A 13,004-nucleotide genomic window follows, 5' to 3' on the forward strand; every position below is an offset into this window, starting at 1 on the left:
AGGCTGGGAACCGAGGTGCAAAGTTCACAAAAACGAAATCATGTTGCCAGCCAGTCCAAATCCCTGACCACCGAATCATAACAGCATCAGAGTAAAGCGTTTATTACCTTGGCATTGATGACAAAGAACTCGAGGACATCCCCTCCCACTGGCCAACTTGATGCCTTGACTGCAACGAGCACCACTCCCTTACCCCCAGCAGGTGGCAGCAAGCAACATCCCGTTTTCCACCAGCAGCCCGACCAACCCTGCCCAACGGTGCTCTCCCCCCCACCCCACCCGGCCTTCTCGCTCGCTCTCTGCCTCGGTCTTTTTCATCTCAATTTGCAGCCCTCTCGGCCTCCTCGCTGCACCTGAAAGAGGCTTCTACGGACAAACTTGGCTGGAAACGACGAGGTGAGCCGTAGGCGGGGCTCGTCTCCAATACCTTCTAGAATCGGTAGCTCTGCTAAAACTGCAAAAGGAGGCGGAGGCGGGGAGAGAGCTAGACAGAGAAGAGAAGGGGCTTCTTCCTTTGCGAGGCAAGCTGTGCGCAGACACCCCCCCCCCCCGCCCGCGCTCGGCGTCCTTCTCAGATCCACACCCCCTCGAGCGGCGAGAAGCGCCTCGGCAGGAACCGGTCTGCGCTGCGTTACAGAGACTGACGGAGGATCCAGCCCGGCCCGGGAGTCTCAGCTCGGCTCCTGCCTGGGGATCGGACGAAGGCTGCGCGCTGTTGGATCTGCCCGTGGGAAGAATAGGGCGGGAAGTGCGGGCAAGGGCACCTTGCTCTGGCTTCTTCCCAGGAGGATTCTTAGTCTCCCTTTTCTCTCTCTCTCTCCTTTTTTTTTTAATTATTAAAACCCCACCCCTGACCTTATTAACCGCCTGCCCAAGATTAAGCGCAAAGACAGAAGCCCGGGGAGAAAATAGCATGGGATCAAGAAGACACCTGCAGATGAATTAGGCTGGAACCGAGCGGGACTCGACGTCTCTTTCTCCGGGAAAGGCCGGGCTAGGCACATTTTAAGAGGAGCCCTCTCTGAAGGAAACGAGAGGGGAAAGGGGTGAGCATTTCAAAGGACGGCTTTCCTTTCCTTTGTTGAATGAGAAGAACACCGGCGGATCAACATGAACACCAGCAGTAAGTACGGCTCTTCCTTGGCTCCGGCTATAGAGGAACAGCAGCTGGCTTTGCACTGAGGGATGTCAAAGATGGGTGGAGAATTTCTAGGTTTCGGCTTGCTTCCCTCTCTCCCCACCCCCCTGCAAAAGACAAATAACCTATAACAAGTTGGTTGGCTTCTTCTCCCTTTCCCTCGCTGTGCTTTTGACAGCTGTGGTTCAAAGGCATTGTCTGGGTGCAGCCTGGTTGAGAAGCTGGGCTGTGCAGTTACACCCCCCACCGCCCGCACTACTCTGCTGTGCAGGGTACTCACTTGCTTGCCACTCTGTAAGTAGGCAAGGGAGTCCTACAGCCGCATGCAGGGCAGAGGAACCTCGGCATTTCAGTGGGAAGGAAACGTACGCATGCATACTTTTTGGGATCTGGGTCCTGCTGGTCTTAAGCGCAAAGGTCTGGCCTGGAGACTGCCGTGTGTGGAAAGACATGCACAGAGGCAACACGGCAGGATTCCTCAACAGGCAGGAACAGGCGAGGACATAGGCGGCATGGGACTACATTTAGGTCTTGGCACGTGCCCATTTTGTGGCACTGCTTACATTTCAAAAGCCTGCCTTAGCGATCTGGGGTTTCTCTCATTTTGGCTTTCTGTGATTAGGGAAAGGGCAACTGTTCCCCCTGTCCGCATCCTTGGTGCTACTTTTCAGCCTTTCCATCCAAGTGAAGCCAGTGGGAGACGGCCACACCAACCCCCAGATCATGACAACTGTGCAGAAGCCATGGCCCAATGGCAGAGCACATGCCTGGCCTCCATTAGGTTCAGTCACCAGTGTCTCCTGTGAGCGGCAGGCCCAGGAAGGACTTTTCTCTTCCTGAGGCCCAGGAGAGCTGCTGCCTCGATCTATGGTTTGGCTGTCTATAATCCAGCTTCCTAGGTTAAGAACACGTAAAGATATCTTGCAGAGCAGCTTGACCTGTGCTGCTCTTGGGATTTGACTCTGAACTGTAAATAAGTCTTATGTGTGTGGGGATTCCTAACCATTGGGTGTCAGCCAATGAATTGCAGTGCCCCTCCCTCTTTTTGCTAACTCACACAGCAGATCTTGTTGATCCTGGGCTACTCAAGACAAGCAGCTGGTGCTGGTGCCACTCCAAGATTATAAGAGGAACAAAAGATTCTTTGGTGGCATCCTTTAGCCCACGGCACAGGTGAATCTAGATGTCTTGTGTTGGGTCATGGACAAGTAAACTTTCCTAAGGCCTGCCACATGAGACACACCTGGAATGTGGGCTGTGGGAGTAATGTTTCAGCCATGAGGATGCTGCACTGGCTCAGACAATAGCTGTCAAATGAGTCCTCCTTCAAGAAGTACAAGATAACAAAAGGTGTTAGCTTATGTGCGCCGTCCACCCAGGTGATGCATCTGAGAATGGGCGAAGCAGGAGCTGAGTTGCATTTCCTACTTTCCTGCTTTAAGTCATCTGCAGGGAACACAAAAAGCAAGGGAGGACAGGAAGGGGGTTTTCCTCTGAAGGGAACGAGTCACAAATTAATGCCAAGTACTGGATAGCTGTTTCCTTCTCCAGAGCTTAATAGCCAGTTTCGATGCTGATAATTACTGATTGCAGGAACAACATTTCATAATTCCATTATTATGTCGCTAAGCACTATTTCCCCATGCACACATATTGATTGTATTTGTGTGATGTGTTCTCAGCCAACCCCAAAAGAGCATCTGTAGGAATAGGGCAGTAAAGAGACAGAGAAAGAGCAACTTGGCATTTTTTGCCAGTGCATAGCTGAACCAGTTCTGGGATTGGCTGAGCTAGTTTATCGTGCCACATCTGTATGCCTTTGTCTATACCCTGGCACCGAGAAACCAAGTCACGCTCTCCCCCTCTGAGAACCGTTTTGTGCCTTTTCAAAACATAAGAATACACCATCAGTGCATTGTCATTGTGTGTGTAAACCTGAACCACAATAGCCATGCTGTCCTGATAAATCTAAAAACAATCATTCCAAATCCTTCAACTGGCCAGGACACACATATGAAAGGTGAATCCTGTTTCTTTCTTGTTGTGATCTGCCTATTTGCATGTCTGCAATTATTTATTCACATGCTGCCAGCTCAGGGCATCCTGAGGGGCTTGATGCATGCAGGGGGAGGACTTGTGCTGCAAGGGCCCCTGGAGGGATGAAACCCATGACAGGATCCCTGTCAGTTTACTGCCTGTCAGGGGTGGGGGGCACCATTTGCTCTTACTGCCGGAGAATCTCAACACCAGATGCTTTACTTTTTCTACTGAGCCGGATGGCAACTGTTCATCAATACAGGAGAGTCTAAAATAATGCCTTTGGAGGCACAATCTGGATGGAGAGTATATCTGACCCCTCTGGTTGGAAATGAAATGGGCTTGTATCTTTACAGCAACCTCCCAGCTCTGGGTCCCCATAGAGTGTGCTGATAATATGGGCTGGAACTGTATGCATACATAAATTGCCACATTTGACACATTTTATGTCATTAATTGTCCTTAATGCTTGGAAGACCCATGACTCTCACAAAGACTGGTGGTGGGTGGTTGTGTCCATCTGATATGGTGTGGGGTACGGGGATCTTATGATGCATGCCATCTTTTAGTGCCTGCTTTGTAGGCATTTGTTCAATATTTGGTAAGCGCAGTCCCCTATGCCTTGAAGCAGAATATTAGGCTAATGCTCTCCATGGCTTGCATCCTGTTCTACTTTAATCCCCCAGCTTACAAATTCCTCAGCCAAGATAATTGGAAAAGGCTTCATTGGCAGTTCCTTCATGCCACTCAGCATAGAAGATTTCACTGCTGAGATAAGCTAAAAAGAAAATAAAAAAGACCTTGTGTCGAGTCCAGTATAGATGGTACACAGTGCTCCTTTGGGTCTGAGGCCTCCTGTGAACAACTGTTCTTGTGCTAGAAGATGAACATTGAATCCTAGCTCCCTCACATACCTGCTCCTGCCCCCAAAGTATCATCCATCCAGTGCATGCTAAAATGAAAGACACTTCACAGTAAGGGGAAGCACTCACAACACAAGCATGGACATGGAAGCTATGCTGGGGGTATGAGAGAGCAGAACTCATCCATGTGTGGCAGGAGAAGAGTTCTGGAGTTCAGATGAGATTATACAGGGCTTGCTCTTGGGAGACCTGGCCTGAAATCCCTGGTCAGCTGTGACTGGCCTGGATGAAGTTATTCTGGCCTCATTTCCCAGTCTATAAAGCCAGCGTATTTATGTCTGTCCTTACAGGTTTGTTGTGGTGATAAATGTGAGGAGTATGAAGTACTTTTGCAAACTGAAATGGTCATTGAGTGGATGGTTCGTAAATAACAATTCCTGTAATTCTCAAGCAACCGGGTAAAAGACATTGGGCAGGAAACCTGGAGGGTGTAAATCCCCCATCACCATACCTCATTGCTTTTCATGGAAGTGCCAGTTGATAGCAGCTGTGTATCTGTCTCATAGATTCCTTTAAGCCTCTTATTTTTAAGCCATGTGCTATGATAATATCAGGATTCTGTCCGGAACAAGGAGAGCAGCTGCTTTGTCCTAACACATCCCATTATGTGTGACTATCATCAGAGATCCCTGCGCATGAAACAGCCACTATGCAGATATAATTTCAACTGTTGGTTGAAATTATAATTGCACAGTGGCAGCTCAGCTTGGCTAGTTATCTATGTTTCAGTACTTCAGGTGGTGGACTGGGCTATACCATGTGGTTTTTTTCTGCAGTGCTACAAACTCTTCATAGGCCTTAGATATGATATTGGTTTTATGTGTGAAGGAAGCCAGGGCAACAGATGAGTTAGGGACACCATCTGTCAAGTTGTTTGTATCTCTGGCTTGATCTGCCATAACTGCTTTATATGAGAGCCAGCATGGTGTAGTGCAGCAGTCCGCAACCTTTTGGCTGCTACAGACCGCTGCTCCGGATTGGGGGGAAAGGGCGGCCCGGTGGCCCACGCATGCGTGGCAGCCCCAGCGCAAACACGCATGCGCAGACTGCCGCACACACGTGTTTGCGCCCGGTAGGGGTGCAAACACACGTGCGTGGCAGTTCGCGCACGCGCGTTTGCGCCACCGCCATGCCGGCGGCCGCGGCTCCCCCTCCTGGCCCCTTCGGGCTGCCAGCAAATTGGCCGCCAAAGCGGCCGATTAGTTTGCGGCTTGGCAAGCTTCTCTCCCCCCCCGAAACAAGAAGCTTGCCGGGCCGCAAGCTAATCGGCTGCTTTGGTGGCCGATTTGCTCATGGCCTGGCGAGCTTCTCGCTTCGGGGGGGAGGGAAGAAGGAGCCGCGGCCCGGCGCCAAGGCCTTTGCGGCCCGGCACCAGGCCGCGGCCCGCAGGTTGGGGACCACTGGTGTAGTGTTTAAAAGCGGCAGACTCCAATCTGGAGAACTGGGTTTGTTTCCCCACTCCTTCACATGCAGCCAGCTGGGTGACCCTGGACCTCTCAGCCCCATCTACCTCACAGGGTATCTGTTGTAGGGCCAGGAAGGGAAAGGTGCTTGTGGGCCACTTGGGCACTCCTTTGGATAATGAAAAACGGGGCATCAAAACAACAGCTCTTCTTCTCTATCACTTGATGAATATTTCAAAAAAAGTTGAATGTTTCATGCCCAGATTGTCCCTGATTGGAGGGACTTCTACTATGTAGGTAAGTAAGTAAACTTTATTGCATATGACCTTAGGCCTTTGCAAACCCAAAACACACAAGAAAAAAAATATTCCAATAAGAATCCAATACACCATTATAAAAAGTATTTTAGATCTATACAATGTGCAAGAAACTTAAGTAAAATAGTATATCAGAATTTACAAAGCCTATTTAAAATGGCTAAAACCACCTTAAATAGCCACATTCGACTAAATAAGGTTGGCTTCTATTTTTTCATTGTCACAGCAAACAAAGGCATTTTAAATGTATGACATCAAAAATATCAACATCTAGAGTCAAATTCTAAGCCACAAAGAGTCCCATCTATAAACTTTACCCTCTGATGTGAGTACAAAGAACATTCATGGATACAGTGTGATACGCATCTTCCGCAACTAGTAACCACATACACAAGATCATCCTTCAGCGTCTAGGTATACCAGCCTGACTGGACTGCAGTCAGCATTGTTCCAAAGCTCAATGCCATAAGGACCATTCTTAAATTGTTATTTGAGATACTAGCTAGGTAGAGTGATCTGCAATGATCATTTTAAAATAATTTAAACCATGTTGCAGATTGTGAATATAAAATTAATGATAAAGTGCATCACCATTAAAAATCCAATCTCTCAGGTGTAACTTGTCAGCATGGGGACCTAACAGGTCATCAGGAATGGTCTGATATTTGTTCGTTCGTTCGTTCATTCATTCAATTTATATACTGCCCCTCACTGCAGCATTTTAGGGTTGTTAATCTAGGTGCAATTTGCATATTAAAAATAGTAAGTAGCCACTTATCAATATTTGTCTTGGTAATTTTAGCCAGAGGCAGTTTCTGTCCATAGAATTAAATGCAGTGGCCAAGTCAACAAATACCACATAGAATTTCTTCATAGGGCCCTTTGTCCTCGTGTAAGCCAATTGATGGAGAGCCTGGCAATGACCAATAGTACTCTGGTATTCCCAAAAGCCTGCTTGCTGAGGGTGAATGATACCATTTTCAGTTACCCATTCTTTACTACTATATCTAACAAACTTATGGATCTATAATTTTGTGGATCCCTTTTGTCCACATTCTTTTAAGATAGGAACAACAATACTTAATTTCCAGTTCTGAAGGTTCTGACCAGATTTATTAATTGAGGTAAAGACCTTGGCAAGCATAGGAGTCCACCAAGACAGAAATGTTCTATACACTTCTGGGGGGGATCAGATCTTCCCTGGGGGCCTTTCCAAGCACTAGAGTATTAATTAGCCCTTTTATTTTGGCTTTAGAAATAGAAAGCCAAATTGGTAGATCTGAAAATTCCAATTAATCTGATTTGGCTATCAATGAAGAGGCTAAATTTGAACCAACGTCCAATCCAGATTTTGGCTCGGAGACTCTTACTATGTGTACACCTGTTGCTGCTTACATTAGCCTGCAGTGAACAGGCATGTTAAGTGTATCAGAGTACAAAGAATGTCACCTTCTCCCTATTGCAAGGGGAGGTCACAACATGCAGAGACAGAGGAGCTTGCTGGAGAGAGCTACAGCATGAGAAGAAAGGCCCTTTGTTCTTCTGTTGATACTGAATTTAATTTGGCATTTGAGAAGGCTGGTCTAGATGCTGGGGCATTGGTATTTACATGTGTAAAACTATTAATATATCTCTTGCTTTAGTTAGCACCACTAATTAGCTACAAATGGATTCATAAGGCTGTAAAGTAGGTACACCAATGCCTCTGAGCATTTCTGTTGAAGCTGAATCCCTTGACGCATGCCATTTCCAGTAAAGGCATAGAAATAACTCTACAAATGCAGGATCCATTGGGATCCCTATTATTAGGACATGTGTGTGTGTAGCCAAGGGAAAGTGGATTTCTGCTGAGCCCACAGCCTAGAATCATAGAGTTGGAAGAAACCTCCAGGGCCATCTAGTCCAACCCCCTGCACAATGCCTCTCCGGTAACGATCTGGATAGCTCTGAACTATGCAGTTATCACTTGATGCATCCAAGACTACTCTGTTTTTTTTTTTTAATAGATGGACCTGTTGCCAGCAAAAGCTTCCATTTTGCATGTGGGCTGGTATGTACCCTTGGAGCAGCATATACATTGTCTAGAATAAGGAAGGGTGCAGATCCAGTCTGGAGAAAAAAATATATTTGAATCAATATCCTTAACACTATTTTCGCTCCCTGATATATTTGGGAAACAGCCTCCTGGGAGGAGACTGTCCAGGGCCCTGTGAGTCCAGGTCCACTCTGATTGGCCCTCCCCCTCCAGCTCCTACCCTCCCTCCTTGCCTGCTGGAAGCCTTGTGGCTGTGGCCTCCATTGTCGCCCACGAGGAGAGAGGCAGTGACAGGCCTTTTCAGCCCGCAGGTACACTTCTGCTGGGAGGGAGCCGGGGGGGGGGGGGCTTGCAGCCTCCATGCAGGCTGCAAAGCCTTGTCGCAACCGGCAGGGGGGGCTTTCCACTAACTTTAGCCCAGAAAGAGCTCTCGCCATGGCGAGAGTGCTTGCTGGGCCAAAGGGAGACTCCTGCGGCAGTGCCACCGGCTGGGAGAAGGGGCTTTCCACTCCCTTTAGCCTGCTTTGCGGGCCTAAAGGGAGCTGTGCCCACCCTCTCATGCCCTCCTGCCTGTCACCCCTTTCAAACCCCATTTTTAAAATGGGCTTTGATACTTGTAATAACAATAAAATTCGCTTAGTGGAGAGGCAAAGAGTTGTATTTTTTCAAATGGTAAATCCCCCCCCCCCCATGAAACTTAGCAGAGCTGTGCCTATATTCCTGTCCGGATTGTATTGTAGGTTTCATTTCTCCCATGTTTGTAGTATACTGGTCCTTCCAAGTCAAATGCAGTTGAGCAAGAAGTGTTTTTAACTTCATCTGAAGAAGCCCTGATGGGGGTTTGCAAGTACACTAATTCAAATTGGGGAAGGTAGTGATGAGTAGGGTTGTGTGCGGCTGCATCCGAATTGGCCACTCCAGGCTGCCTCAGCCAGTGCCTCACCGCAGGGGGAGGGAGGGTGCACAGCTGCTCACCCCCCCCCCCACAGTGAGGCGCTGGCTGCGATGGCCTGGAACGGCCAATTCGGACGCAGCTGCGCACAACCCTAGCGCTGAGTGGTGGCTACCGCAAGTATACTAATAGGGACAAAATTAATAGTTCAGCACACCTATTCCTGAATAAGTTATCATTGCATCAAACCCTTGCAGTAGAACACATGGCTAACTCAAGGACCCTATTCCTGTGGTAGCAGCCCAGTTGCTAGAAGAACAGACCTTAAAAGCATTGTGTAGACCAGTGGTCCCCAACCTTTTTGAGGTTGGGGACCGGCAGGGCATCGGTGTGCGGCCCGCTGCCCGCGCGGGCCACGCCCACGCATCGGCCGCGCCCATGGGTCGCGCCGTGCCCGCGGGCCGCGCCCGTGCATCGGACCGCGCCCGCGGGCCGCGTCCATGCATCGGGCCGCACCAACGGGCCACGCCCGTGCATCGGACCGCGCCCGCGGGCCGCGTCCATGCATCGGGCCGCACCAACGGGCCACGCCCGTGCATCGGGCCGCGCCCGCATGGGCGCGGCCGGCCCTGATTCCCTCTCCCCGCCCTTCCGCAGTAAGAAGCTTCCCGGGCCGCAAGGTTGCGGCATGGGAAGTTTTTTACTGCTGGGGGGGGGCGGGGAGAGGGAGCCGCGGCCCGGCGCCATGGCCTTTGCAGCCCAGCACCGGGCCGCGGCCCGCAGGTTGGGGACCACTGGTGTAGACTTCTGTCTAGCCAGTTCCAGGTTGGGACATACCTAGAGATTTGGGGGGGCATGGAGTCTAAGGAGGGCAGCCTCTATTCTGGAGAAAGATGGACCATAAGGAAGGCCGAGCATCAAAGAATTGAGGCTTTTGAATTTTGGTGCTAGAGAAGACTCTTGCGAGTCCCTTGGACTGCAAGGTGAACAAACCGGTCAGTCCTAGAGGAGATCAGCCCTGACTGCTCCTTAGAAGGCCAGATCCTGAAGATGAAGTTCAAATACTTTGGACACCTCATGAGAAGGAAGGACTCCCTGGAGAAGAGCCCAATGCTGGGAGTGATAGAGGGCAAAAGAAGAAGGGGACGACAGAGAATGAGGTGGCTGGATGGAGTCACTGAAGCAGTAGGTGCAAACTTAAATGGACTTCAGGGAATGGTAGAGGACAGGAAGGCCTGGAGGATCATTGTCCATGGGGTCACGATGGGTCGGACATGACTTCACACCTAACAACAACAACAGTTTGAGAAGGAAGAAATGCTTTTGTCTTCTGTGTTCTCTGTCTGTCTCTCTCTCTCTGTAGAGAGGAGTGCTCCACAGCCCCCGTCCCCATCCCAAATAGCTGTTACCTCCAGGGGAACTGATCCTTGCAGCCTGGAGAAGTGCTTCCATTCTAGGGGTTCTCCAGGTTCCACCAGGTTCCACCTGGAGATCCCGCTTCTGGGGTTTCTTGAAGCCTGAAGAATATTTTAGGGGTTTCTTAATGGTGAAACAGTTGAGAAAAGCCGACATAGAGGCAGTAATTGAGAAACCCTCTGTAAGTTCTTTGCCAACCAATGTTTTCATGTGTGATTGTAACATACGTAACGTTTTTTATTTAATTTGGTATTGAACTAAAAACATACTCATTTATAGGTTTTCAGTTCTTTAAGCAAATTTTGCTATCAATTAAATATTTTCATTGAAGGAAGAAACTGACAAGTTTATGAATTATTTCATGTTTATTAGCAATTACTACCACGCACCATTTTTCTTTGTTTCTCACCTGGAGTCTGGCATCCCTGCATCTCCATGGGATCCAAAGCCAGGGCTTTTCTCCATGGGGACTAATCTCTGTAGCCTGGAAATGACCTGTAATTCCAGCAAATCCCCAGGTCCCAACCTCTCTGCCATAGAGTTCCCCACTCCCAAGCAAACCCTTTCATCTCCTGGAGGTTGGGGGTGAGTTGTCATTGCAGAGTCCCCCCCTCCAAAACAGCCACTTTCCCCTGGGGAGCTGATAGCTCTAATACAATTCCAGGTGATTTCCAGGGTGCAGCTGGAGGTTGGTGACCCCTGGGTCAGGAATGTTCCTTGAGGTTTGGAGGCATGGCCTCAAAAGTCCAAGGGTGGGCAGGAGCTTTTGCCATGTAGCCAGTCCCCAGGAAGGCAACAATGCAGGTGTGCATCCTAGCACCTGTTGTATTCCTAGGTAAAAAGGGTTTTACCTCTAGTCAAGAAATAATACATTACAGGAGCAGGCAAAGGTTTTGTTTTTTGTTTTTGTTTTTTTTTTTGTTTTTTTTTTTTTGATGTGTGGCAAACTATGCACACCCCATTCCCTCCTGTCTTCTGTTGACATGTGCATCTGTCTTTGACTACAGGCAAATTTTTTCACCCTCACCTTCAGGTTCTGAGCAGGCTTTGGCCTTTAAAAAAGAAAAATCAAGTGCCTGTTCAGTGCCTATGTTTTATTTGAAACTTTGCTTTGGGCAAGAGAGTGTGGCTCTGTGATTGCCACAAGGACCCGGGCAATCAGCACTCCGGGCGGCCCCTTGTCCGATGCTCCTGGGTTCGGTTCAGCTTGAAACTTCACATGCTGTGCAAAAGTGGCAATTGCAGAACCTCAGCTTATCAACTGCTCAAGATCAACCCAGTCGAGCAACTCAAGATCAACCCACTCTAAGCCCCGGAAGGATTCGTAGATCACTAGGTAGAGAGCATCACAAGTCCTTGGTCAGTTCTGGTGTTTTGAAGGGCTCTGTTTCATATTTTCCCACCTAAGAACATTAAAAGAACCGTTCAGTGGCAGAGGTCTATTGACCTGAAAGGAACCAGCACTATGTAAGTGGTCAGTGAGTTTCTTCTCGAATGTCCTCCAGAGTTTACGCAATGCTGTGCCTTGCCACAGCAGCCTTTGAGCTGCAGTCTGCAACATTCATTGCAACTCTGTTTCAAGCAACTGATTCATAGTAAAATATTGCTGTGTGATTGACTTTCCACTGCAAATGAAACATAACACTAGTGAAAATCCACCCAAAGGAGATTAAACTGAGCTAACCCCCCCTGAGTATGTATTGGGTCCTTGCTGACCTGAGCTGCTGCAGCTAAAGAGGGTTGACCTTGGCTAAATCCCTTCAACCTTCTGCTGCAACGTTATTACTCCTGCCCTACCGCTGCTGATACTACTTCAACTTAGAGTTTCCCACTGGCCACTGGTGGAGGATTGGAAAATTCCTGGAGGTTTGGGGATGGACACGGACCTCTGGGGTACAATTCCATAGATCCCACCCTCCGAAACATCCATTTTTTCCCCATGGGAAGTGATCTTTGTAGTTTGAAAATGAGGAATAATTCCAGGTCCCACAAGGAGGCTGACATCCCTACTACAACCTGCATGTGTTGCAATTGACTGAACTGGCAAAGGACAGGTAAGAATGGGGAAAAAACATACTGACTAGGAGCATCTAAAACATTTCCACTGCACCTTCTTCTTAGGATACCTCAGTCTAATGCCCATGTTACGCACCAGCAGGAAAGGATTACCTGCGGCTGATGCATAGTGATGCTGCTTAAAATTATCCTTGACCTGCTTGTGACATTTTGAATGATTTGTCATGCAGATTTTCACTGCTGTAGTCTCCACAATCTTCCTGGACAATTCTCATAAACTGTTGTGGAAGCAGAAATCCACAATGCAATTGTTACTCTGCACATTACGAGGGCAGCAATGGCACAGGTGGGAACCACTGCCCACAGAGAAGCTATTTAAACTGGGAAAATTCTGGAAAGCTTCCCTGTACAAAGAAGGTGTCTATTTTTCCAGGGCACTCCCTATAGACACTGAGCAGTTCACGCTGATTCCACAATGTCTTCAGTTAGTCATGTGGATTTCATTGGAGGAAAGAAATACCTTTTTGTATTACCAATGTGAATTTACTCTGAAGAAGCATCAAGAACAGCACAAGAGATCTAGGATGTGTTGCTGACTGGAAAAGTAGCTCAATTTCTCTAGTGCCCGAGTATCTCTTGATGGATGAAAATAGGGATGTGTTCTGGGGCAGGAGAGGTTGTATATTAAGTATCGTATAGGATCAAGAGCACCAAATGACTATTTTTGTCTTCTAAATCAGGATCCCAGTTGCATCCACTAAGTATTATTGTACAGTAATCTCCAAGGACATGTGGTCATAGAGTGCTTACCAGCAAGCTCTATTAAG

At 48.4% G+C, this 13,004-nt stretch overlaps 1 protein-coding gene across 10 annotated transcripts in view; it reads left to right on the forward strand.

Moving 5' to 3' along the window:
* The first annotated feature begins 229 nt into the window (after nucleotides 1-229).
* Nucleotides 230-13,004, forward strand: part of ABLIM3 (actin binding LIM protein family member 3) — a 209,928-nt gene continuing 197,153 nt past the window's right edge. For all 10 annotated transcript variants that reach the window (XR_013229293.1, XR_013229296.1, XR_013229297.1 and 7 more), the window contains exon 1: nucleotides 230-1,123. Coding sequence is in view for 1 of the 10 variants with exons in the window: in XM_077327078.1 (XP_077183193.1) it covers nucleotides 1,111-1,123 (13 nt within the window). In the remaining 9 variants the exon portion in view is untranslated. The remainder of the gene's footprint in view (nucleotides 1,124-13,004) is intronic.

This window comes from Paroedura picta, chromosome 3 (genome assembly GCF_049243985.1).
Source record: "Paroedura picta isolate Pp20150507F chromosome 3, Ppicta_v3.0, whole genome shotgun sequence".
Taxonomy (NCBI): Eukaryota; Metazoa; Chordata; class Lepidosauria; order Squamata; family Gekkonidae; genus Paroedura; species Paroedura picta.